This window comes from Vespa mandarinia, chromosome 9 (assembly GCF_050613455.1).
Source record: "Vespa mandarinia isolate Hongniang chromosome 9, ASM5061345v1, whole genome shotgun sequence".
In the NCBI taxonomy this organism is placed as follows: Eukaryota; Metazoa; Arthropoda; class Insecta; order Hymenoptera; family Vespidae; genus Vespa; species Vespa mandarinia.
In genome coordinates, this window is record NC_140818.1 from 7,950,001 (window position 1) to 7,975,000 (window position 25,000).

At 30.9% G+C, this 25,000-nt stretch overlaps 3 protein-coding genes across 8 annotated transcripts; 2 read left to right on the forward strand and 1 right to left on the reverse strand.

Annotated features, from left to right (window-relative positions):
- Positions 1-1,784: 1,784 nt before the first annotated feature.
- On the reverse strand, positions 1,785-7,296 carry LOC118440216 (uncharacterized). Of its 2 annotated transcripts, none has more exons than XM_085659212.1 (3): positions 7,160-7,296; positions 4,122-4,200; positions 1,785-3,242 (listed from the first exon to the last, which is right to left on the reverse strand). In XM_085659212.1, the coding sequence occupies exons 2-3, from the start codon at positions 4,170-4,172 to the stop codon at positions 3,093-3,095; spliced, it is 201 nt and encodes a 66-aa protein (XP_085515338.1). In that variant the 5' UTR covers positions 4,173-4,200; positions 7,160-7,296; the 3' UTR covers positions 1,785-3,092. The 2 variants fall into 2 exon arrangements, with proteins under 2 accessions (XP_085515338.1, XP_085515339.1); XM_085659213.1 differs by lacking the exon at positions 7,160-7,296 and adding an exon at positions 5,136-5,191.
- On the forward strand, positions 6,563-9,215 carry LOC118439901 (integrin beta pat-3-like). Of its 3 annotated transcripts, none has more exons than XM_085659211.1 (3): positions 6,563-6,782; positions 8,162-8,374; positions 8,830-9,215. In XM_085659211.1, exons 1-3 carry the CDS (start codon positions 6,771-6,773, stop codon positions 9,073-9,075), a joined length of 471 nt encoding a protein of 156 aa, XP_085515337.1. In that variant the 5' UTR covers positions 6,563-6,770; the 3' UTR covers positions 9,076-9,215. The 3 variants fall into 3 exon arrangements, with proteins under 3 accessions (XP_085515337.1, XP_085515336.1, XP_035718058.1); XM_085659210.1 differs by lacking the exon at positions 6,563-6,782 and adding an exon at positions 7,806-7,874; XM_035862165.2 differs by lacking the exon at positions 6,563-6,782 and having other exon boundaries at positions 8,020-8,374.
- A 382-nt stretch (positions 9,216-9,597) lies between these two features.
- On the forward strand, positions 9,598-19,440 carry LOC118439900 (integrin beta-PS-like). Of its 3 annotated transcripts, none has more exons than XM_085659208.1 (15): positions 9,602-9,970; positions 10,149-10,350; positions 10,543-10,771; positions 10,875-10,968; positions 11,199-11,369; positions 11,467-11,565; positions 11,822-11,998; positions 12,651-12,809; positions 12,882-13,016; positions 13,256-13,564; positions 14,097-14,330; positions 15,028-15,141; positions 15,472-15,649; positions 15,729-15,868; positions 16,094-19,440. In XM_085659208.1, the coding sequence occupies exons 1-15, from the start codon at positions 9,776-9,778 to the stop codon at positions 16,160-16,162; spliced, it is 2,505 nt and encodes an 834-aa protein (XP_085515334.1). In that variant the 5' UTR covers positions 9,602-9,775; the 3' UTR covers positions 16,163-19,440. The 3 variants fall into 3 exon arrangements, with proteins under 3 accessions (XP_085515335.1, XP_085515334.1, XP_035718057.2); XM_035862164.2 differs by having other exon boundaries at positions 13,274-13,564; XM_085659209.1 differs by lacking the exon at positions 12,651-12,809 and having other exon boundaries at positions 9,598-9,970.
- Positions 19,441-25,000: the final 5,560 nt, after the last annotated feature.

Genomic DNA, 25,000 nt, shown 5'->3' on the forward strand with positions numbered 1-25,000 from the left:
GTTTAGGCTATCGAGGAAAAATAAAGAAAGAAAGAAAAAAAAAAGAAAAACAAAAAAGAGAAGAAAAAAAAGAAGAAACGTTTTGCTTTCTTGATATATTGATAATATAGCGGCGAACATGGTGGGGGGAGGGGGGAAGCTATGGGTGGAATTCTTTTTATCCGAAAATTTCGCACTTTCATTTAAAGTTAGAAATAATTAAAATTCGTAATATAGAGATTTGATCTAAACTAAACTTATGTTATATTTTGGAAACAAAAAGAAAACAGAAAGAAATATATATATATATGTGTGTGTGTGTTACATATATATATATGTAATCGTTATTATTATTATTATTATTATTATTATTATTATTATTATTATTATTATTATTATTATTATTATTATTATTATTTTATTATTATTATTATTATTATTATTATTATTATTATTATTATTATTATTATGATCATCATCGTTATTATCATCACATTTTAAATAAAAAGAAAATATTCAATCGCTCAATAAAAGTGATCAATAAACTGATCGATGAACGATCCATTCTAGATCGGTCGTGTTCATTTGCCAAAGGCTCAAACAGCACTTTGCCAAAGTTTTATTTAAGTTTATCGGTTTTCTTTTCATTTTGCATTTTTCATTTTTCTTCTCCTTTTTACAAGAGTCAGCCATAATTTTCTATTAGCTTATTCTTCGCTTCTATAAATATTCTTCGCGTGATCACGTGTACGAGAATAAAAAAAAAAAAGAATGTGTGTGTGTATGTGTGTGTGTGTGAGAGAGAGAGAGAGAGAGAGAGAGAGAGAACGAACTAACACGATATTCGTAGGATTTCGTCGGATCGATCGCGACTCACTTTTCAATTTTATTACAAATAACATGCATCCCTTTTGTTATTGCTGTTCATGCAATGAAAGAAAAGAAAAGATAAGAGAAAGAAAAAGAAAAAGAAAAAGAAAAGAAAAGAAATAACGAACGCGTCCTCGCGCGAATAAAAGTTGTTCAATGAGAAGGTATACGAATCGAATAATAAGATATATACGTATTTGAAAATCGTATATTGTTAATATAAATTTAAAGAAAAATAAAGATAGGATGGGAGAGAGAAGGAGGGACGTCTATTTTTTTTTTTCTTAAGTAATTCCTTTTCTCAATTCTTTTTTCTTTTTTCTTTTTTTTTTTTTTTTTTTTTTTTTACTCGTTATTGTTTGCATGAGGAGTAAAGAAAACGCAGAACAAGGGGGGTGATATAGAGGGAGGTGGCCCGGGAAAGAGAGTAATTATTGCGAAAGAGTTTATGACAGGAGAAATATCGAGTGTGAGAGACTGTATAATAATTATAAATAAATGTATACGTTAAGTCCCAAAAAGAAAAGAAAAGAAAAAAAAAAAAAAAAAGAAAAGAAAAAATATCACAAGTCTTAAGTTTTACTTGTACTCTGATCCAAACTGATCCTCTATCCAATTAAAATTTGTTATTTTATATATATATATATTTTTTTTTTTTTACAATTGATATAAATTAAAAAACGATTATCTTTAAGCGTCACTGATTTTAATAAAATTTTTTTTTTTAAAATGCGTGTAAAGTTTGCCAATATCAAGGATATATAGACTTATCAATAACAATAATTAATAAGACAAGAGAGTTGAGTATGCATATATATATATATATATATATATATATATATATTATGTATTTTTCCTACGAGATCAAAAAGTAATTAGGACATTGTCTACTAGGACGAAGAGGACATAGGTAAAAAAAAAAAAAGAAGAAAGGAGAAGATAGATCAAACATTTTTTTATCAACAATCGTGTATAACTATGTCACTATGATTACTATTGTACAATTTTTGATATATCATAGATCGTAAAATTATATATAGACGAGTATACATGGGTTGTTACATTTAATAAAATCTAGATGATATAGCGTGCAAATAAAAGATAATTTATATTTGTTTCTTTTTTTCTATTCTTTCGTTTCTTCTTCTAACGGAGTCGGCGGTCCTATCATGACTTATTATTTAAGTAAAAGAAAAGAAAGAGAAAAAGAAAAAAGAAAAAAAAAAATAATAAAAACGAAAAGAAACAAGAAAAAAAAAGATGGCACAAACTCGCGTAATATCAAAATACAAATTAACGTTATTATATAATATTTCTTTTCGCAATTAATTTGATTACAATATTAACGAATAATGAAAATGGACGATATAATTTTCTTATTTATTTCTGATTATTGTGTGAGGAATAAATGAATGAATACGAACAATGATTATTTTAGATAATATACACAGAGAGATTTTAGTATCCACCGAGCATAGTTTACAAAAAATTTTAAATCGATCCCATGGAGTTTTTGTAACAGTTCATTTCGTTTAATTGTATATATGTGTATGTATATATATATATATATTTGTATGCATGCATATAATAATTTCTATTTCAACAAGAAGATTGAGAAAATTTGTAAGAAAGTGATTTTAACGTGAAAAATTAGATCTTTCTCTCTCTTTATCTCTAATCCTATATCAGCTAATTAATTCGACATAATCGAAAGATCCGATAACAAGTCATATAATGTGCATTATTATTATTATTATTATTATTATTATTATTATTATTATTATTATTACGTGTACAAATATTATATACTAATGAAATTGAAATCAAAATACCTTCAATTGCGACCTATATTATCTAATAACAATAATTATCATCATCATCATTATTATTATTATTATTATTATTATTATTATTATTATTATTATTAAATCTAGGATAAAAAATTGTGATTTTTTACTTTTTCTTTTTTCTTTTTTATGTATCTAATAATTTTGTTCGCTACTTGACGGGACGATTCAAATAGGAATTTTTTCTTATCAAATTGTCGAATAATACGAATCTATAAGAACGATCTAAAATAATTCCTTTATTCTTTTTTGCATCGATGCCAAGGATTGATTGCTCGCTTCTATCTGTCTCTTTCTCTCTCTTTCTCTCTCTCTCTCTCTCTCTCTCTCTCTCTCTCTCTCTCTCTCTCTCTCTATGTTTGTTGCGTAGATATGATTGTTGACAAACATATTTTCCTAATGGCATCTTCGACGTGTTTGAGTGCACGCTTGCATTTGTTTCAACGAAAACATGCTCAATGATAGTCCAATTGTTGCTAGGAACACTGCGGATGTCATTGTGCCACGTTCTTGTACGCTTTTACGAAATATCGATGAACCAGCACTCTGAAAATTATACAAATGAAACCAAAAATTAGACATTGCATGATTTTTATTATGACGATGAGGATGATGATAATCATTAAAAAAAAAAAAAATAAAAAAATAAAAAAATAAAAAAAAAAAAAAATGAAAAAAAAAAGAAAAGGAAATGAAAGAAAAATTTTCTTTACAACGTTTTTAGGCAATTCGACAATTTTTAATTAATCCTTCGTAGCGACAGATAACTTGTTTATTGTAACGTTTGTTTACATTATACATTTACACATTATACATTTACACATTATACATTTATATATATATATATATATATATATATATATATATATATATATTTTTATATATATTTTTTATATATATTTTTTTATATATATTTTTATATATATATATATATATATATATATATATATTTTTAATTTTATTTCATTTAAAAAAATGTTCATTAATTCACAATCGAAGTGTTTCATCATTAGTTTAGTTTCATAGTTTAGTTTTACTTTATTTTATTTATTTTTGTTTCTTTCTTTTTAATTACATATAAATTATATTTACTACAATATAATTCTAGCAATACAATGTATTATGACAATCGAATTGTATAATTTTTTTTTTCTTTTCTTTTTGAGATTATGGCAATATAAAGAAAAAAGATTGGATTAAAAGAGGATTAATACTGATGATTTTATTCTTAACAAATATAAATAAAAATCGTAAGCAAAAGGAAGACGCAATTTATTCGTCATAAGATATATTAATCCTAATGCAAGAAAAAAAAAAAAAAAATTAACAAGAAAAAAAAAAGATAAATAAATAAATAAAAGTATAAACAAAAAAAAGATTATGTAACATGCGCTTGAAAAATGCAAGAGGAGACTATGTACCAACCTGATTCAACGACAATCTAATAGCATAATGGCAAACAGGAGTTAGATGCATTTCGATGTCGCAGTATCGGTTTCGTTTTCTGAAAAAGAAAGAAGAAAAGAAAAAATAAATAAATAAATAAATAAAAAGGAAATTAAAAAATAATAACAAGATAAAAGGGAAATAAAAAATTTATTATACGATTATAATTTATCATAGAAAGTGAATTTCTAGATGATTTAAAAAATCGATCGATCTTTTTCGAAATTTTCTAAGATAATTTTATTCTTCTTTTTTTTTTTTTTTCATTTTGCTCGAGGATAAAACAAGTCGAATTGATTTTTAAAATTGGTTTAAGAACTTTCGGGCCTATTGAATTCGTACAATCAAATCGTTTGTTAGATTTATTGTTATCAGTTTGTTCTATTTTATTAAAAGTCAAAGAAAAATTATATGAAACCTTTTGTCGACTATATGTAGCTAAAATATTATCTATCTAAGTATGATGGTTGTGTAGGATATTGGTAAAAAATTCAAGCCGCTAGAATAATCGAGATTATTTTTTGCCCTTTTCACCTTATTCCGATTAAATTGTCGATAATATGGCGATAAGATTATACATACGAAAAATATGTTCTAATATCGATCGTAATTTTTTTTTTTCTATTGACATATATTACTTCGATTTTTCTTATATTTAATGATTATATAACACTTTTATATTTTATTTTCATTGATTTTATAATATTATAATATTACGTTATAATATGTTATTATAACGTAGGATAATAATGTTTTCAAAATTTCTTTAAATAATAATAATAATAATAATAATAATAATAATAATAATAATAATAATAATAATAATAATAATAATAATAATAATAATAATAATAATAATAATAATAATAATAATATTCTTATTACAAAAACATTATAATAATATTTGTTACGATAATATAAAAAAAATATATTATATTGTAATATAAAATATTAAGGAATATTACGATGTAAGTTTTACTTTTACGTACTTACTTTTACTTTTACTTACGATGTAAGTTTTACTTCTTTTTTTTTTGTCTTTCTTTCTTTCTTTTTTGGTAAAAATTCTCCTTACACAAATGTTTCTAGAAGCATTAAAGCTGGGAGCAAAGTACAAATATATAAATGTATGTGCGTAAATGATTGAGAAAAAAAAAAAAGAAGAAAAAAATTCTTTTGCGTTATAAAATATGATTTCATTTCATATTCATTTATTAAAGACGATAAAATTGCAATTGACCTATTTCACCATTGACGTAATTGCACAGAAATTTGTTGCTTTTTCAATTAATAACGATATAATTATTGGAGCAAGGAACGATCGATCGATCGATCGATCGATCCAAGATTTATTTCTACACTTTTATTTTTCCCTCATAATCAAATTTTCTTTACTAGATATTTTCGTTAGCTTCTTCGTTATATTAATAAATATAGACAATCCTGGCGCCGACGTCTACGTTTAAAATAATAACGTATTGATATATCTATGAGCCATGTAATAGATGCCAAAAATTATCTTACTTCTCGAGTTTTATTCATATACGATAAAATCGATGATAAGAAATTCTTTGAGAAAAGATAAAAAGAAAAAAAAAAAAAAAAAAAAAGAAAAAATTACGAGAGATCACTCAATGATAATTATTATAAAAGGTAAAAGTATTTTTTAATTGTTAAAGAGTGATAAAAAATAAATTAAAAAGAAAAAAAGAAAATAAAGGAAAGAAAAATCGATAAAATTGTAAAAACGATATAACGAATCTATCTTTACCGGTAATTATAACATCGTACATACATACATACATACATATATACATACATATATATACATAGATGTATGTATATATAAATATCGAATGAAAATATCTAACCACGTGCTTTGAGATATGTAATTCGGTAACAATCATCAAAATTACATAACACGATAATTTCAAAAAGCTTTCCTGATCTATTTAAAGATAGTTAAATAAGAATATACATACCTAAGTAAATTATATATTCACGTTGACCGATGAAATATTTACGATATAACGGTATGAAAAATGTGCTTTTGAATTTACCGCGCTTCTTACGACGACCTCTATTATTTATTTCATCGGTAATCTCGTCTGAAGTGAAATGACGGGGACGGGGAGGGGAGGGAAGAAAGGAAACAAATTTTTTTTTTTTTTTTTTTTTTTATAACATTTTATGAAAAATCGATCGAACCATCCCACGTATTTCCATTTAAATTGTTCCTTTTGTTTTCAAATGCATATTTTGTCGCATAATGTCACGTATAAATTATTAATAGGAACGTCCATTGCCTATAACGAAGAATCAATAAAGTGCATTCGAACATATAGAAATTCAATTGTAAGTTATGGTAGGCGAAAATGAGGTTAACTTGGCAGAGAAAAAAAAAATTTGGTACGTCGATAACTATTGGATGTTGTAGATATGTGCGAGTACGTTTCACCGGGAGATCTAACCTTAAAAAATAAATAAGTTTATCGCATTTATGAATATACGAGAACTATTATACCGTGGTAAAGAATAAGATTGTATAATATTTAACATTAGATCATAGTCGATGTTACGTGATTATGTTAAATAAAAAAAAAATCACATTGTAGTGCTTACAAGGTTATGTACGGATACGTAAGTAAAATTTGAATGTTTGTCCTTTATAACGAAATTTCGTCTTTCTTTTTTTTGTTCGCCTTTTCTACGAGACTTTAAATTTGTAAAATTTAATGGGGAAAGCGATTGGCCGGAATAAGGTTTTTTTTTCTCTTCTTTTTTCTTTCGAAACTTGTCCATTAATAATTCAAATCTTCGTAATTTTCTTCGAGAGCTTAGATTATATAATGTCTTTTTGTACCGATCTTCCCTCGAATCAATGATTCTCGTAGGGTAGTGATAATTTATGAATCACGAATTTACATTATCGATACAATCGGTTTCTTTCTTGTTTCCTTTTTACCTCTTTTCAATTTAGAAACACATTTCAAACGAGAGTATTTTATTCGACTTACCTGTTATCACGATATCTCCTAGCGAAGAGACAGTCGCCAATGCTGTTCTTAATGTGTTCGCCAATTGAATGAACTATTCATATTAGATGAACTTATGAACAGTCTCTTTTTAATCGCCATCTAACGATAAGAATTTCATACGCATACGTAAATATACTCCTTCGATAAAGAAGATTTCTATATTATCGTTAATTTAAGTTACACAGATATATGCAAGATGACGCCCTACGTATCTCGTTTGGGTTTAAATAAATTTTAAAATTTGATTTTTGTATGTGGAGCATCCGCTTTAAAGAACATAAGAAAAAAGAACAAAACAAAAGAAAAACAAAGAAAAAAGAAACAAAAATATATTACAATACAAAATTTGTTCTACAATAGTAATATTATATTATATGAATGCATTATATTATATGACTGTAAAGAACGAAAGTGAAAATTATTTCTCAAGATTTTTTTTTTTCTTTTCTAACGACATATATAAAGCGACGAACATGAATTATCGTCGCTAGAAATTCTGCGAGAATTGTAGAAATAACGAACTTTGAGAAAAAGAAAATGAAAAGAAAAAGAAAAATAAAAAAAAAAAAAATGAAAAAAGAACATTCTCTTGCTGGTAATTCCGACATTCGCGTCGGAATAAAAGCAATTCTGACGTAGGATGTTTATCAATCGACGTGCTTATCGAAGAGTTCAGAATTTTTCAACGATTAAAGTACTATTTTAAAACGAGAATAATATCTTCTCAGCTTCCACGAGTTTGTCCATTACGATTCGGAGATTTCTCTCTCTCTCTCTCTCTCTCTCTCTCTCTTTCGCTTTCTTTTTTTCTTCTCTTTCTTTCTTTCTCTTTCCTTCTTTTTTTTTTTTTTTTTTTTTTTAATCTCTTTTTCTTAAAAAGCGTTCGCCTCCCGGCATTCGTGATTTCGCGTGAAAATGTTGCGGAAGTTGTTGCTATCGTCAAAGATATTTTTATTGATTCTGTTCTATTGTTGGGCACAGGATGATCCATGTACGGCACGCCATTCACCAAAGAAATTGTCGAACGCCATAGACGATTGTAGAGCCGACAATGCAACCGCAAAAGTGTGTAACGACCGTGGCCAGTGCATTTGTGGTTTTTGCGAGTGTTTTTATCGGACCAATCCAACGGAAAGGATTTATGGGAAATATTGCGAGTGCGACAATTTTTCGTGCGAGCGCGTTAATTCACGGGTAAATATTTATTTTCGTTTCTTTTCTGCTCTTTTTTCTTTTGTTTTTTTATTATCCCTTTTTTTTTTAATTTCTTTTTATTTTCTTCTCACTTCCTTTATCTTTTTCTTTTTTTCTTTTAATCTAATCGAACAAGATATTTCCTTTTATCGAACAAATTTCATCGTTTCACATTTCTTCCGAATGTTATTTATTTGTTTATTTTTTCTCTCTTCCTTTTTTTTTTATTCCCCTTTTCACGATACCAATTAGTATAATTACGACGGTTCTTATGCGCTTCGTTTTCTTTTTCTCTTTTTTGCTTATGTGCGACAATTTATAGAAAATAAAATCGTAAATAGAATATTTTTTAATATAAAACGTATCTTAAAGTTTGCCTTATTCCGATTGATTTTATCTATAAATCCATTTAACACATTTTCTTTATCAATCGTATTTAAATGAACTTTTCGTAGCTGTGCAATGGTCATGGGATTTGTTCATGCGGTATCTGTCATTGCTCACCAGAATGGACCGGTACTGGTTGCGATTGCAGCACGTCCACTACTAGTTGCATAGATCCAGAAAATAACGATGGACTTTGTAATGGTCATGGAAATTGCGTTTGTGGGGAATGTAACTGTCAGGAGGATCAAGATGGAAGATATACCGGCAGATATTGTCAAAGATATAAGAAAAAAATGAGCCTTCTATCTAATTAACGACTGAATTGATTTCGATTTTGATTTCGTCGGAAAAGAAACTTTTGTATTTTGTTTGTTTGTTTGTTTGTTTGTTTGTTTGTTTGTTTTTTTTTTAATATAAATTATTTATAATAAAACGAAGAAGAAGATATTTAATAAAATTATGATCGTTTACAGAAGTCTTAATAAATGTATAGAAAGAGAGAGAGAGAGAGAGAGAGAGAGAGAGAGAGAGAGAGAGAGGGAGAGAGAGCGAGAGAGAGAGAAAGAAAATAATGATAATATAAAATAATCGATGCTGACGTACAGTTTCAATTTTGATTATCTCGAAAGAAAACGTCAAATGATTCATAAATAGAAAGAATAAACGATGAGATGAAATTTTTGTTTTATTTTTTTAATTAAAAAATTTTTATCATCCACAAGTGATGAGATTCTTTATATTTTATTTGTTTATTTATTTATTTATTTATTTATTTATTTATTTAGAGAGAGAGAGAGAGAGAGAGAGAGTGAGAAAATAAGAAAGAGACAAATCGCACTTGAAAATATTTATTTAATGACACACGCTGATCGTTTTATCGCGGTATCATTTCCGTGAAATACCGCAGTATCCTTCCTTTTAGCTCGTTAGTCATTAGCCGTATGTGAAAGTTTTTTCAACGGCCTCGGAATAGTTTTCGCCGATGCGAACAAAACGTTGCTAATTAAAACAATTATGAGTCGTTTAGACGTTGCAATCGTCTTCCCTGTACAAAACGTGTATTATCTTTTTCTATTATTTTTTCTTCTTCCTATCATCGTTATATTAGTGTCAGCCGAACAGAAAAAGGATCCAGATAGTCTCTGTGCCTTACAAGAGACATGCGGGAAATGTTTGCAAACGTCAAATTGTGTATGGTGTTCGACAAATGTAAGAAAAAATGGACATACATATCCGCTTCATAGATTTTTGTTTAATACAAAATATTTGATAGAAAAAAAAAAAAAAAGAAAATATATATATATACATTTTTGTATTTATCCAAGTATTCGGGATAAAATTGTTAAATTGTTATGTACATTTCCAAATTGATTTTATCTTTATAAAGGCTTTCGGAACGAACGGACAAATAGTACGTTGCTTAACAAGAGATAAATTTCAAAGGGAAGGTAATTTATGGTGTAAAAGTTCCGACGTGATTGATATCAAAAGTACGATGACTATTTTGGAAAATCGTCCATTGTCATCTTTGAAAGGACAAAATCCGGTTCAGATACAACCGCAACGAATAAAATTACGTTTGAGAAGAGGTAAAAATAATGTCTCTCTCTCTCTCTCTCTCTCTCTCTCTCTCTCTTTTTCTCTATTTCTCTATACGTTTTAATTACATTCTAATTCAATCGTTTCAAAGAGATCTTTCTTTTTTTTTTCTCTTTGTTTCTTTTCTTTTTACTAATTGATGACAAATCGATTAATCATGAATATTTATAATTAATTCGAAGACGAGGAATATCGAATTATATTGAAATATACCCAAGCAGAGGATTATCCCGTTGATCTATATTATCTTATGGATTTATCTGCCACAATGAAAAAATACAAAGAGAAATTGTCTGAATTGGCATTGAAATTAGAAGAGGCTATGTGGAAATTAACGTCGAATTTTCGTCTTGGTTTTGGAAGTTTCATCGACAAAGTTGTCCTACCGATGAGTAATACACACCCGAAATGGTAATTGTTATCTCTTTTCTTCTTCTTTTTTTTTTTTTTTTTCTTTTCTTTTTTTTTTTTAGATCAGACCTATCGTAAAAATTATTATATATTTGCATTTAAGGTTGAAAAATCCCTGTTACCCTCAATCGAAATGTGCACCTACGTATGGATTCAAACATCAGTTGTCTCTTACAGACAATGTAACACTCTTCAAGGTAAAATTTAACTTTATAAAAGAAAAAAAAGAAAAGAAAAGAAAATAAATATATGCAGATATATGAGATTATTTTTTATTTTTTTCTTAGATTAAATTTCTTATATTGTATCTAAATGATTAAAAGTAAATGAAATAAAGGTTCGATGATATCGCTATTAAAAAAAACGTTAAGGAATTATTGCGATAATAGATAAATATTCGATAATAAATATAAATATTGTTTTTCAGAACAAAGTGAAGGAAATACCGGTTTCCGCAAATATCGACTTTCCCGAGGGTAGTTTAGATGCTTTAATGCAGGCAATAGTTTGTACCAATGAAATTGGATGGCGTGAGAAGGCTCGACATTTGCTCGTTCTTTCGACGGACGCGACTTATCACATAGCAGGAGACGGGAAAGTAGGTTTAATTTCATTTATAATAAAACGATGATTTATCGATTTAACGATCGATACAATGGTATTCAATATTAATCGATACCCAAGGATATTTTTAGTTGGCCGGTATAGTCGAACCAAACGATTGTCAATGTCATTTGGACGAAGATGGATATTATAGTTATTCGTCTCTTCAAGATTATCCGTCCATTGCTCAGGTATGCCAATTTAAACTCGTAAGAGATTATGTAAAAGAGATTTACGATTAAAAGAGATACGATTAACGATCGACGAGATCGTTTTTTTTCTAATGAAATACCAATTGAATTAGGTACTTACTTGTTATTAATTCTTCTTTTATTTTTTTTTTTTTTTCTTTTTTAATCATCCTAATCGCACACGATTAATCCGATCGTTTGAAAATTCATTTCAATGTATAGATTCAATCGAATTTTTTGTTTCTTTTTTGAACAGATCCATAAAAAATCACGAGAGCATAATATTAATATTATATTTGCCTTGCCGAAAAAGAAACACACTCAGATTTATAAGATTTATGAACATTTAAGTAAAATCATCAGTGGATCGTCCATCGATACGATGGAGGGCAACGGTCAAAATATCGTTGCCCTTATCAGCAGACAATATGAGGTATTTTTGCAATTATTCTTTTACTTTTCTTTTTTTTTTTTTTTCCTCGTCCTTCAACCTTTCATAACTGCGCTATTTTCTTCTTTTTTTTTTTTTTTTTTTTTTTTGAGGTTTTTAATTGATCCTTTCTCAGGGAGAAATATTCTCGTAATTCTATTTAATTCGAATCGCTAATAGGCGAATGAAATAGCAATTAAAGGATTATCCAATCAGTATATCAAATATTATTCCATTGATTTATATTCGTTCTTTCTTATGTTTCTTCTTTATCTTTTTCCTTGTAAAACTAATCGGTTATTATTCGATATTATAATTTCAAAGATATCTACATGCATGTTAAAAATAAAATTTTATTTATTTCATTTTCGAACATTTTTCAAGAGATCGATTACGTGTAATTTAATCGATATAATGTCACATGACAAAATAACTTTAATCTCTTTTCTTTTTTTCTTTATTTTTTTTTTTATTCTTTTTTTATTTTTTTCTTCTTATCAGAAAGTTCATCGAAAAAGGTTATGATCAATGTGATATTATAATTTTGTTACATTGAATTACGAGAATGGCGTAATAATATTTAATAATATCTGTACAATAAAAAAGAGAAAAAAAAGTGAGAGATATCATTAAATGACTTCATCGATTCATTTAGCAATTAGTGAGTTCCGTGTCGATGATGGATAATAAATCGAGCATTATCGACGTTAAATACTATTCGCGATGTTTGAACGCAACCGAAAAATTAATGGAAAGAAACGAATGCGATGGATTACGTGTAGGTAACGTAATCGAATTCGAGATAGTTCTGAAGGTAAAGATAATATGAAAAATTCATTTATCTGTTTTCTTTCTTATGAATCATTTTTAATTTTGATTATTTAAGGCGTACGAGTGCCCGACGAGCCCTCTTGAACGGCAAGAATTATTGCAAATAAAGCCACGAGGAATAAACGAGCGACTGATCGTCGAAATAGAAATTATTTGTGATTGTCCTTGCGAAAGGAAAGAAAATATTGAGGTATGTATCTTAATTTATATAAATATATAAATATGAGTATATTCGTATCCATTAAACATTTATCTATGTTGATATATTTATGTAGAAGAAAAAAAAATATATAGGATACTTCAAACTTCTTTTATATATATATATATATATATATATATATATATCGTATGTAGATTAATTTACGTAGAGTAAAAAATTTAGATAAAAACAAAATACAGATAGATACGTATTATAATCTAATCAAAAAGATAACCAATTTCTACCAGTTGAATTCATCGGAATGCAAAGAAAGAGGCACGTTGACTTGCGGTACGTGCTTTTGCAACGAAGGTTTTTACGGTAAACAATGCGAATGCGAGGGACATGAGTTCGGTTCGGTTAGTCAGAACTTAACAGAAGATTGCAAGGCAAGCAACACGAGTACCGAGATTTGCAGCGGTCACGGAACTTGCAAATGTGGTGTATGCAATTGCGCGAAACGCCAGAACCCGCAGGAAGTCTTTTATGGGAAGTACTGCGAATGCGATAACTTCTCTTGCAAACGAAGCGGAGATGAGGTGAGTTAGCTAATTGTCGTTTTATTTCGATATTATTTACAACGAAGGATATCGTTATATCCTTTGAAATAAATGTGACATTTGTGTTCTTTCATTATACGCCCACTCTCAGAATCGAATAAGATTCTCGATGAAATTTTTAAAATATTGAAAATATACAAAAGAAAAGAAGAACAAAGTATTTAAAATATTTATTATTATTAATATCGAATTTAATATACGAATGATACGCCTATTTCGATAATTTCTTTGAATTATTATTTACAGATAAAAATGTGTGACTTGAATGAAGAAAATTTATATATATATACGAAGAGATATTATGCATTTTTGATAGATATCAAACAAATTACTATGGCCTTAACGTAGGAGTCCATAGTAAATAAAAAATACTTTTACTACTTTTACCAGATTTTCTTTTTGCTTTTTTCTTTTTTTCTTTTTTTCTTCCTACGTAATGCATCATCGTGATACCTACTAATGTCTTTTTTTCTTTTCTTTTTTTCCTTTTTTCCACTTCGATGCTTTTAAGGTCTGCGGCAAACACGGTAAGTGCGAATGCGGTAAGTGCAATTGCCGGCCAGGTTTTAGCGGCGAAACCTGTGATTGCAAAGAGACCAACAGCACGTGTATTCCGCCCTCGAGGGATATTGCCGAGGAAAGCTTGACGATTTGCAGTGGCCGCGGCGACTGCATCTGTGGAAAATGCCACTGTCACGAGAAGGATAAGATTCGATATTCTGGGGATTTTTGCGAGGAGTGTCCGGTGAGAAAAACTTAAAGAAAGAGAACGAGAGAGAGAGAGAGAGAGAGAGAGAGAACGATTTTCTTTCTCTTTTCTACATTTATCAGGCATGTCAATGTAATTTTATTTTATAAAATGTTTCTTTAAATGCAAAAAAAAAAGAGAAAAAGAAAAACGTAGCCACGTGTTTCGACGAACATTTAAAATTTGACAAGGATTCTCTACGAGCAAGTATTTAATTGGATCATTTAAAATATTTTGTAAAACGTTATTATGAAAAAAAGAGAGAGAAAAAAAGAATATGCGCATTGCTAATTACACAGTTCTCATATTAGTTTCATTTTCGTTTAATTGACATGCCTGTTCAACATCTTCTTCTTCTTCTTCTTCTTCTTCTTCTTCTTTTTTCTTATCGCAAAGCTTCCACTTCGCCAAGATAATTCGCATCTGTAATATTTTTTTTTTCTCTTCCTTTTTTCTCTCTTTCTTTTTTTTTTCCAAGACACCAACGTGCCTCCGCTCAACCTCCGACGATCGTAAAGTCGGCGAATTAATCGTCTCACTTTTTTACGACTAATTACGTCGGTAGGTAAGGCGAACGTTGTCGGTTATTCGATAATTATCCGCCTCTCGAATTCCAAGCTACCCTACTCTCACGCGTGCGACAGATTTTCTCTTGGAATTTTTACAAGTTAATAATCGAAACGATTTTATACAGAATTGTCCCGGTCAGAGATGCGAGGAATTGAAAGATTGCGTCGAATGTATGGCTTATGGACTTGGTCCATTGGCAAAAAATGGAACTTGCGATTGTTTATATCGAATCGACATTGTAAGTAGTTTCATTAATTACAAATTATTATTCTTCAACCTTTTTTTTTTTTTATGTATATGTGTACATATAAAAAAAAAAATATTTATTTATATATATAATATGTGGATTTATAATTATAAGATATAAATAAATGTTCGTAGATCATGCTAATTATATGTGGTACAGTAAGTTGTTACTATCTTTTTTTGTTTTTCTATTATTTTACGTATTTAAATAATTATTTAATTGATTAGAGAAACGAAAAAAAAAAATAGAAAAGAAAGGAAAAGAGAATCGTGTCCTTTTGACAATTTTCAAGTTGCTTCATTTTTTTTTTTTCTTTTGCAGGTAGATATTGTAAAAGAAGATCCTGAAAATGATTATAAATCGGATGCTCACTTTTGTCGTACCGACGGTGATCAAGGTTGTTTCTTTCTTTTCAAATACGCTTACGTAGGAAAAAATAACATGATAAAGATTTTAGTGCAAAAGGAGAGAGAATGTCCAGTACCAATCAACGTATTAGGTAATTTAATGATTTTTCAATTCTATTGAAAGAATTATTATAAAAGAGAAAATAACGTATACAATAATTGTTTTCGTAGGCGTTACATTGGGCGTCGTAATGGGTACGATATTTCTAGGCTTATTGATTATTTTAATATGGAAGATATATACTATGATTCACGATAAGAGAGAATACGAAAAATTTCAAAAAGAATGTTTATTGGCCAGATGGGATCGAGTAAGCAATTTTTATTTTATTATTATTATTATTATTATTATTATTATTATTATTATTATTATTACAATTTTTTATTCAAACAAACTTACGTTAATGAATTTCATTTCAGGTTGATAAAGTTATTTCATATCTCATTTTATTATTATTTATTTATTTATTTATTTATTGTTCGTTGTTTTGCATATACAAACAAATAAACTTATGTTAAAATAAAATTCATTTCAGGGTAACAATCCTCTCTACAAGCAGGCAACGTCAACTTTTAAGAATCCTACGTTCAACGAAAATATATAGAGTGATATAATGATAGAATAAATCGATATCATTTAATAGTCAATGTTAGTTTAGAGAAGAAGAAAAAAAGAAAAAGAAAAAATTAATTGTAATCATTTGAAATTGTTGTATACATTTGTTGTCCAATTGTATACATTAGTATACAATTGTTATCAACAAACACACATACACACACATATTATATATACATAGATAATATCGCATATACATAGAGTTATATATCGCATATATGCATGCGAGTTTGGTGCATTCCGACAACTAGCGCCACCGTATTGGAAGCAGAACTGCAAGAAGAACTGCAGGCGCCATGTTGTTTAATTGACGACTAATGAGCGAGCCAATCAGGCGACGACGCTGAACGTCCTCGACTTCGTCTCTCGCGTTAAACGAGCAAGACTCTTTTCTTCCTTTTTTTGCACTTCATTTTTTTGTTAACCTTCTTTTTTCTCTCTCTCTCTCTTTCCCCTTCTCTTTCCTTATTACACTGGGAAAGGATATCTCTCTCTCTCTCTCTCTCTTTTTTTTGTTTCCTTTTACCTTACTGATCCCCCCCACTATTATATTTTCGTGCTTCGTTACATTACAGGATAAATTTCGAAAAAAAATGTCTAAACGAAGGAGTTAGGTTCTTCCATCGAGAGAAACGTGAAACGAAGGCGATCGCTCGTAAATCAATTTTAAATTTGATCGAGTCTTCCTTTCGAAAAAAGTAAAGAAAGAAACAGAGAGAGAGAGAGAGAGAGAGAGAGAGAGAGAGAGAGAGAGAGAGAGAAAGATAGATTCTGACTCCTCCTGAGAGTTCGATTGTTTCGAATATCCTCTGGCCTCGTACTTTATTGCCGTGCCTGACTCGAGGAGGGCAACCACGTAAGGAGCTCGTAAATTCGTCACCAGACTTGGCTCCCGCTGCAAAAGCCCTGAAGGGACTCGAACCACCCTATAAGATAGTACTTATTTCTTCTCGAGTAGTCAGAAAGCTAAAGCTCTGAACACATTGAGATACCTACGACTTGATTAGCCATCACAACTCGAAAGATTATCGTCGGCCATTTTTTTATTTTTTCTTCTTTTTTTTTTCGTTTTTTCCTTTTCCTCTCTTTCTTTTCTCTATCTTTTTCTTTTTTTTTTTTCTTTTTTTTCTTTTTTTTTCAATCAACCTCCCCCAAGACTCGATAATAAAAATTAAAAAATGCATCTTAGAAAATTATATACACTTTTCAAACGTATCCTCTATATATCCTTTACCTTATTTCTATCTATCTATCTAGTCTTTTTCTCATCTCATTGGCATAACTTTATTTGTTGCTCCCTGGCCATCAATCACCGCGCCTTTAACGCCTCGTAAAGAGTAGAAACGTGCCGTTTGAAATGGGCAGTGCCACGCCTTTTAGTTCTGTTCCGTGTGCCACGGAGAGCAACGGCGAACGTCATTTGGTTGACTTACGTTCGCAAATGGAGATCGGCCTGATGAGTCGGGGAATAATTAACCACCGGCTTTCGCTTCCATTTTGAAAAATTTTAAAAACCTTTTTTCTTTCTCTTTCTCTCTCTCTCTCTCTCTCTATATATATATATGTGTGTGTATGTGTGTGTGTGTGTGTGTTATTAGTTTCTTTGTTTTTTTTTCTTTTCTTCCCTTTTCTGTTTTACGAAAATGGCGGTGGATGTTTCGGAAAATGGAAAAAAGAGAAGAAGAATAAATCTGGTAAAGGAAACATTTTCTTTCTTGTAAGATATCATCTGAAAAAGTCTAAAGATAAATATTATAATGGTGTAAAGCGTGTGTCAATAAGCGTCGACGAACTTTCCGACGAAAAATAAAACTAAACGTAGTCGCGAAGACAAGTTTCGGCAATAAAAAATGTTAGAAGCTAACTGGGGTTAGCCCATGGAATACGAAGAAAGAGAGGAAAGAGTAGAGAAAGCGGAGAGAGAGAGAGAGAGAGAGAGAGAGAGAGGATCCCCGGCGTATATACTAAATCACCGCCGCACGTCCGTTTCTTTACATTGTAGAGATTTTATTGATTATTTTACGGCCGGGAACATTGTAAATCTCTTCATCCACCGTCGGTTGCCCTCACGAAGCTAGCCATGCTAAGCTGCCCCGATCGGGCGCCCATAGCGCCAATTATGCGAGTCCGCGAGCATTGCTCGCTGTCTTCCCCTCTTCTTTCTTCCTTTCTTTCTTTCTTCTTCTTCTTCTTCTTCTTTTTCTTATTTTTTATCTTCCTCTTCCTCTTCTTCTTCTTCTTCTTCTTCTTCTTCTTCTTCTTTTTCTTCTTCAGTATGGCGGATCGCGAAATACCTTAGATAGCAGAGCTTTAGTTCAAGTATTTTTTCGTCGATCAAAATCTATATTTTCAAGGGATTATGATACTGATTAAAATTTTCGAACGAATAATAAAGTCGATATATTTTGAAAAAAAAAAGAAGAATAAAGAAGATAAAGAAAAAAGAAAGATAAACACGTTCGCTTTCGATATCGCATAAATTATTTTTAAAAATAATTACGTAGAATAATCGACGTCTATCCTTTTCTTTTTTTCTTTCATTTATTTAATTCTTTAAAAACAATATTCCGAATGTTTGAACATTTTCTTTTCTCTCTCTCTCTCTCTCTCTCTCTCTCTCTTCTTTTTCCCCGTGTCAATAGAACTTGCATTCGAGGTGAAAAAGAAAAATATTCTTTCTTAAAAGCGTAGTTACGCCGAGGATGCTCGTGAGAAAGGAAGTATGAGAGGGGTAAAAAAAATGAGAAAAAAAAAAAAACAGAAACGAAGGAAAAAGAAAAAAGAAAATAAAAAATAAGAAGAGAAAAAAGATAAAGAAAAGAGAAAAAAGAAATCGTCTCGTTACGGTGATAAAACGAATACATACATGCATAGTACGAGAGAATAACCGTAGTAGTTTACACGGTCGTGAAACGAGCGAAGGCGACAGGTATCTTTGAAAGTTGATTTATGCCGCGCGCGCCTTCGGTCGGTACGTTTTACCTTTCGTCTCGTTCGCAGAACAATGTTGTTCGTTTTCGCGGCCGCTAATGACCGACGCCGGTGCCTTAATTAGAACCAAATACGGGCCAATCAGCCCCCGGGGTCTGCCACGGTCTATGTATTCGTCGCCTTCGTTTCGAGCTTTCGAGTTGAAACCAAACTATACTCGTTCTAACCGGCTTCTTTAACTCCTTCCTTGTACAAACTTCCTACGTATTACCTATGGATATTTTAACGATCGACAAGAAAAAAAAAAAAAAGAAAAGAGAGGGAGAGAGAGAGAGAGAGAGAGAGAAAGAGAGAGAGAAACGTCTTTCTGAAACGACTCCATTTTTTTCCATATTTTTAATAACTTACAAATATATAGTTTCATTTGATTACGAATAAATGTATGATCGATATAAATTATATTAGATTACGTGATACAATAATAGGAGTGGCTAAGTTAACATTTTAAAATTAATGTTAAGTTTAACAACGAAATATACCATATAACATGTCTGCTAAATTCATACATTATTTCTACGAAACAATCGGAATTATCTATAATAAATATTTATATGAAACATTATAAAATCGATATTACGATTTAACATAGTAGATATGTTTCAAGTAGAATAAATTAATACAAGAGAATATACGAATAACTGATTTAACGTGATAGTCGTGGCTATCGTTAAAAGTCATAGTGTGGAATGAGGTCAAAATCAGAAAGGTATAAGGTCAAGGGTGTCTCGATAACCGTGCGCATCACCCTTCCAATCTCTTTTCTTTTCTTTTTTTTTTTTCTTTTTTTTTTTTTTTTTTTTTGGTCCATTCGCATCAATCCGACGGGTTGAGTAAGGAGTAGGTAAGTTATAAGTCTTTAGTTTCGTTCGCGAAGTAGCTGCCGCCGTCTAGCTCCGGAGTCGTGCTTGTTCTCGGATGTTGGTGGCTATGTACCAACTTGGATGATTCTCTTGGTCGAGCACTCTCGCTCGGTCGACTCAGGCAGGCTCCGAGGCTCGTTAGTTGGAGCCCGTAAATCAAGCCGCAGGGGTGCCAACTCGCTAATACGCCCGGGGTTCTCCGAAGAAAGAAGAAGAAGATAGGACGACTCCAAGTTCGCGCCGTAAAGGCGAGTTGCGCGCCGCACGGTAAACGTTCGGCGTATCTCACCGATGATAATGAGTTTGTTAAATGGATTAATATTCCTTTTTACATGTGTGCGTATCTTCGTTTGTATGTGTATATGTAATATCACTAACACATATGTTAAATAAGTAGATAGATACGTGCACGTAACACCGAGCGTATTATATCCCGTGTACTCCCGATTGAAAATCTTTTCTTTAGATACATATGTAAGGTAGTTATACGTAGCCATGGGCAACGGTAGTCGTGATTTGTCAAAAAATTTCTATTGGCGGTATCCCTTTGAACTCACCCTTTCTCAATCCATTCTATCTCTTTGTCTCTTATATCGACAGATATGTACCTTATAGATACGTAAAAATCTAACGACTTCAATTATCCTGCGTATTGTTTCGTGTAGTAAAGGAAAGAAAAAAAAAAGAAAAAAATAAGAAAAAATAAAAAAATAAAGAAGTAAAGGATAGGAAGAATAAAGAATGAATTTATTTGCATTCAGAATAATTATCTCAATTGAATAATTATGTCTCGATAGGAAAAAGAAAATAATATTTCATTAACGAATGCAATGAAAAAAAAAAAAAAAAAAAAAGAAAAAGAAGAAACAGAAAAAAGAAAAGGAGACAAGAAGTACAAAATGGTCATTTGAACGTTCCACATGTATATATATATATATATATATATATATATATAGTATATACATTCTTTACGTGGGATGGATAAGTACTTACACAAGTACTTAGAAATCATTTTAAGAATCATTTCGTAGAAAGGAGATAAGTTGGTAGTAGTGAATGATCTACACGGGCATACGGTTAATATCGTTCTCGTTCCCGTTCGAGAACAGGAGAATCGAATTTAGTGCGCTCCTGGAGGCAGATATCGGGTATGCAGTCGCGTATGCAGTCGGATAATTAATGGAGCCGGTAATGAGCTGATTATTATTAATAATATTTAGCCGAGGTTAAGCCGGCGCGACCCCGCGCTACGGTGGAGCTCGGCTCCTCGTTAATTGAATCTGCCAATCATCGTAATGAGCGTCAGCGCCGGATCCGCTGTCCGCTCCTTTCGTTTGTGCTTGTATTCGTGCTCTGAGAAACAGAGAGAGAAAGGCAGATAGATTGAGAGAGAGAGAGAGAGAGAGAAAGAGAGAAAGAGAGAGAGATGAAGAACTTGATGCTCGTCAGTCCCGAAAAAGAATATATACGCATCGTCTTCTCTTACCGACCACCCTTGTTCCTTTTCCATCCCTTTCCTCCACCTTCATCCTCCTCCTCTTCTTCTTCTTCTTCTTCTTCTTCTTCTTCTTCTTCTTCTTCTCTTTCTTCTCTTTCTTCGTCTTTGAGAAATGCGAACAATTTTCTCGCGAGTGTTAATGCTCAACGAACTTTTGCAAGGATTTTATTTTCTCCCATTGAAATTTCATTGGGATAAAAGTTTTTGGAATCTCTTTCTACCCATCCCATTCCTTCACCTCGAATCGTCAGTTCAAATAATTCAGCCCCTTTTTCTTTTCTATCTTCTTTCTTTTCTTTTCTTTTTTCTTATATATATATATATATATATATATATACATACATGTAATCATTTATGTCGTTTTTTTCCTCTCTCTTTTTTTCCTTTTTTAATCTTCCATAGTATTAGACAAAAGAAAATAGGAAAGTAAAATAAAAAATAGGAATTTATTATTGCTCATGTATTTTTCATCGACGTGCTTCGATACGTACGTTGATTATTATCGTTTGAATTTTAAATTACATAGATATTATCTATAAATATGTAAGGTAAACGTATTAACTGCTTTAAGAGAATTTATATTTTGTCAACGTTATCTATCATTCGTGTCTTGTATATTTTTTTATTTTTTTATTTTATTTTTTTATTATTTTTTTTTATTATTTTTTTTTATTGTTCTTTCTTTTTTTTTTTTTTTTTTTTTTTATCGACATCAGTAAAATTTGAACGTGAAGTGATAAAGCAAACAGAAACGAAGAAAAATAAATAAAAAAAAAAAAAAAAAAAAGAAATGAAAAGGAAGAAGACGAACACGAACGGCGTTCTCTACCTGGATAGTAAAAATGGTAACAGAAAAGACGGATGAGTTTGTTCATTATAACTCTGAAACCCTAATGTCTTATAAGTAGCGACGATAAGCTGACGCCGGACGAATATGTTTCGTCCTTTTTCTACGTTCGATAAGAAAGACTTTGTGTGGCTGTTCTCTGCCCGCATAGACCTCTTATAAAATCCTTTGGCATATTTTTTCGATGACTCACTTTGAAAAGGGACAAAAAACAAAAAAAAAAAAAAAAGAAACAAAAAGGGAAGAAAAAAGAAGGAAATGGAAAATAGAAAAAGAATAAAGTAAAAAGAAAAAAAAAGAAAAAAGGGGAGAAAAAAACGACGAAAAAAAAAGGCCACTTTCATAATTCGTTCATGCATATTCTATTTTCTGTATAAAATCCTCAACTTTTTAAATCCGCTACGAAATATTTTTCGCGATGATTTACGGCGGAAAGAAAGAAAATAAAAAAAATAATAAAACGAAGAAATAAAAGAACGGAAAAGTAAAAAAAAAAAAAAAAAGAAAGAAAAACTGAAAAAGAGGATAAAGCAAAAGCAGAACAAGTGATAAAATAAAAACATAATTTTCCTAGTTCCTTCATAAATATTCAATTTTCCGCAATTATTCATAATTTCATATGCCTATTATGAAATATTATACCGTACTAATCATAACGCAACTTATACTATAGTAAACAATTCATAATATTTAATTATATCTCGTTTTATTTTTATTTTTTTTTTTTTTTGATTTTTTTTTTATATTTTGTTCTTTTTTTTTTTTCTCTTTTATTTCACATCACGAAGAGCAAATAAGTAAATACTTATTTAAGAAGGGTATAAGAAAAAAGAAAAAAGAAAAAAGGAAAAAGAAAAAAAAAAGAAAAGAAAAAAGAGAACTCGTGTGCTTACAACACTACGTGTTGTTCACGTACCTAAGTACGTACGTACATATGTACGTAAGTACTTACTTACTTACTTACTTACTTACATACATACGTAGATGGATACTTACATGGTAGTTCGAAAAACTCGTTTCGTTCGACGCCCGGACCGGTGATCTCTCTCGCGTGTAGGAATTAATAGATTAGCGAAGGGCACGTCTCCTCTTAATTCCATCCCATTACGTTCCCGGGTGCTTTCGGTTTCTTGGCGCGAGGCGGGGCCCCACCGATTATGGTAGATAGCCGAAATCACTGCTGGACCTGGCGGAATTAGACCGAATTACCAAGCGCAGAGGCCCATGGACGATCATCGACGCTCGCAATTTCTTGCGGAATGATGAAAATGGCTGCCGTATGCCAGTTCTCCCTCTCTTTCTTTCTCTCTCCCTCTTTCTCTTTCTATCTATCTATCTTGAAGGAGAGAAATATATATATATATATATATATATATATATATATATATATATATTGAATGATTACCTATACTTACAAAGCAGATAGGTATATCTCTAGATCGAAGAGGGGAACGATAATCGAATTAAATCGATTTACTCCTTTTTTATTATCCCCTTCGATCGAAAAAAAGAAAAAAGAAAAAAGAAAGGAAACTTCTCTTCATACTCTTCTCGTTCCTTTCTCCTTTTTTTTTTTCTTCTGTTTCTTTCGTTTTACTGTTTCTTTCCTATTTTGTTTTTTTTTTCCTTTCCTTCTTCTTCTTCTTCTCTCTCTCTTTTTTTTTTTTTTTTTTTATAATTCTTTTTCTCTCCCTTTTTTTTTTTTCCTTTTGTTTTCTTTTTCTACATAAGCGGATACAACAGTTTTCACGAATCGTTGTTATTTCTTATAACCGTACGAATATCTTAGTGGCGTCGAGCTACCGAATGACGGGAGAAATTAATCAAAATAATCATGGCCGGTATCCTGCGGCGGTAGACGAAGCCTGTCATTTACTCTCTCTCTCTCTCTCTCTCTCTCTCTCTCTCTCTCTCACTCTTTTTCCCTCTTTCTTTCTTTTTCCCTTTCTTCCTCTTCTTCCCTTCTTCCCTTTATACCTTTCCTGTCCGGTAGCCGACCAAAAATCTACTTCGGGGCTATTCGGCGATAGCTCCTCTTCCAGCAAAGGATGAATTTCAAATGAAAGGAGGGTAAGCCAAGTTTAAGCCCAGGGCACCGAAATAAAGGGTATGGAAAGAATTTCATAAGGTCGTTTCGAACGAAGAGAACTTCAAATTTTCTGTCTTTTCGTAGCTCGAATTAATCTCTCTCTCTCTCTCTCTCTCTCTATATCTATCTATCTACCTATCTTTATCTGTCTGCTAAGAGGAGAAAAACAGAGAAATTTTTTACAGAGGGATGAGACAGAAGAAGGAATAGGAGAACGAGGATGAGAACAAGACGTAGAAGAAGAAGAAGGAGGGGGTGAAGGAAGAGGAGGTGGAGGTGGAAGAGGTGAAGGAGGAGGGTTCCACAACGCAAAGTAACGCCGTCGGACACGTGAATGAGAAACGGGCCGGTGCCTGCATGAAGGCAGGAGGTCCGAATGGGCCAATAACTTTGTGAGCTTATGTTCCTGGATATAAAGGGGACAGTGGTACTTCGTGTTACGATGCCACTCTCTCAGCCATCTACGTTATTCCTCTTTCTCTCTCTCTCTCTCTCTCTCTCTCTCTCTCTCTCTCTCTCTCTCTCTCTTTTCTTTTTACTTC

Excerpts from the sequence above, each read along its gene's own strand:
- LOC118439901 (XM_035862165.2), top strand. The coding sequence starts at position 8,096 with ATGTTGCGGAAGTTGTTGCTATCGTCAAAGATATTTTTATTGATTCTG. Across the intron at positions 8,375-8,829 it reads GCGAGCGCGTTAATTCACGG|CTGTGCAATGGTCATGGGAT; the intron begins GTAAATATTTAT and ends AACTTTTCGTAG.
- LOC118439900 (XM_085659208.1), top strand. The coding sequence starts at position 9,776 with ATGAGTCGTTTAGACGTTGCAATCGTCTTCCCTGTACAAAACGTGTAT. Across the intron at positions 10,351-10,542 it reads AAAATTACGTTTGAGAAGAG|ACGAGGAATATCGAATTATA; the intron begins GTAAAAATAATG and ends ATTAATTCGAAG. Across the intron at positions 12,810-12,881 it reads AATTCGAGATAGTTCTGAAG|GCGTACGAGTGCCCGACGAG; the intron begins GTAAAGATAATA and ends TGATTATTTAAG.
- LOC118440216 (XM_085659212.1), bottom strand. The coding sequence starts at position 4,172 with ATGCATCTAACTCCTGTTTGCCATTATGCTATTAGATTGTCGTTGAAT. Across the intron at positions 3,243-4,121 it reads TTAGATTGTCGTTGAATCAG|AGTGCTGGTTCATCGATATT; the intron begins GTTGGTACATAG and ends TATAATTTTCAG.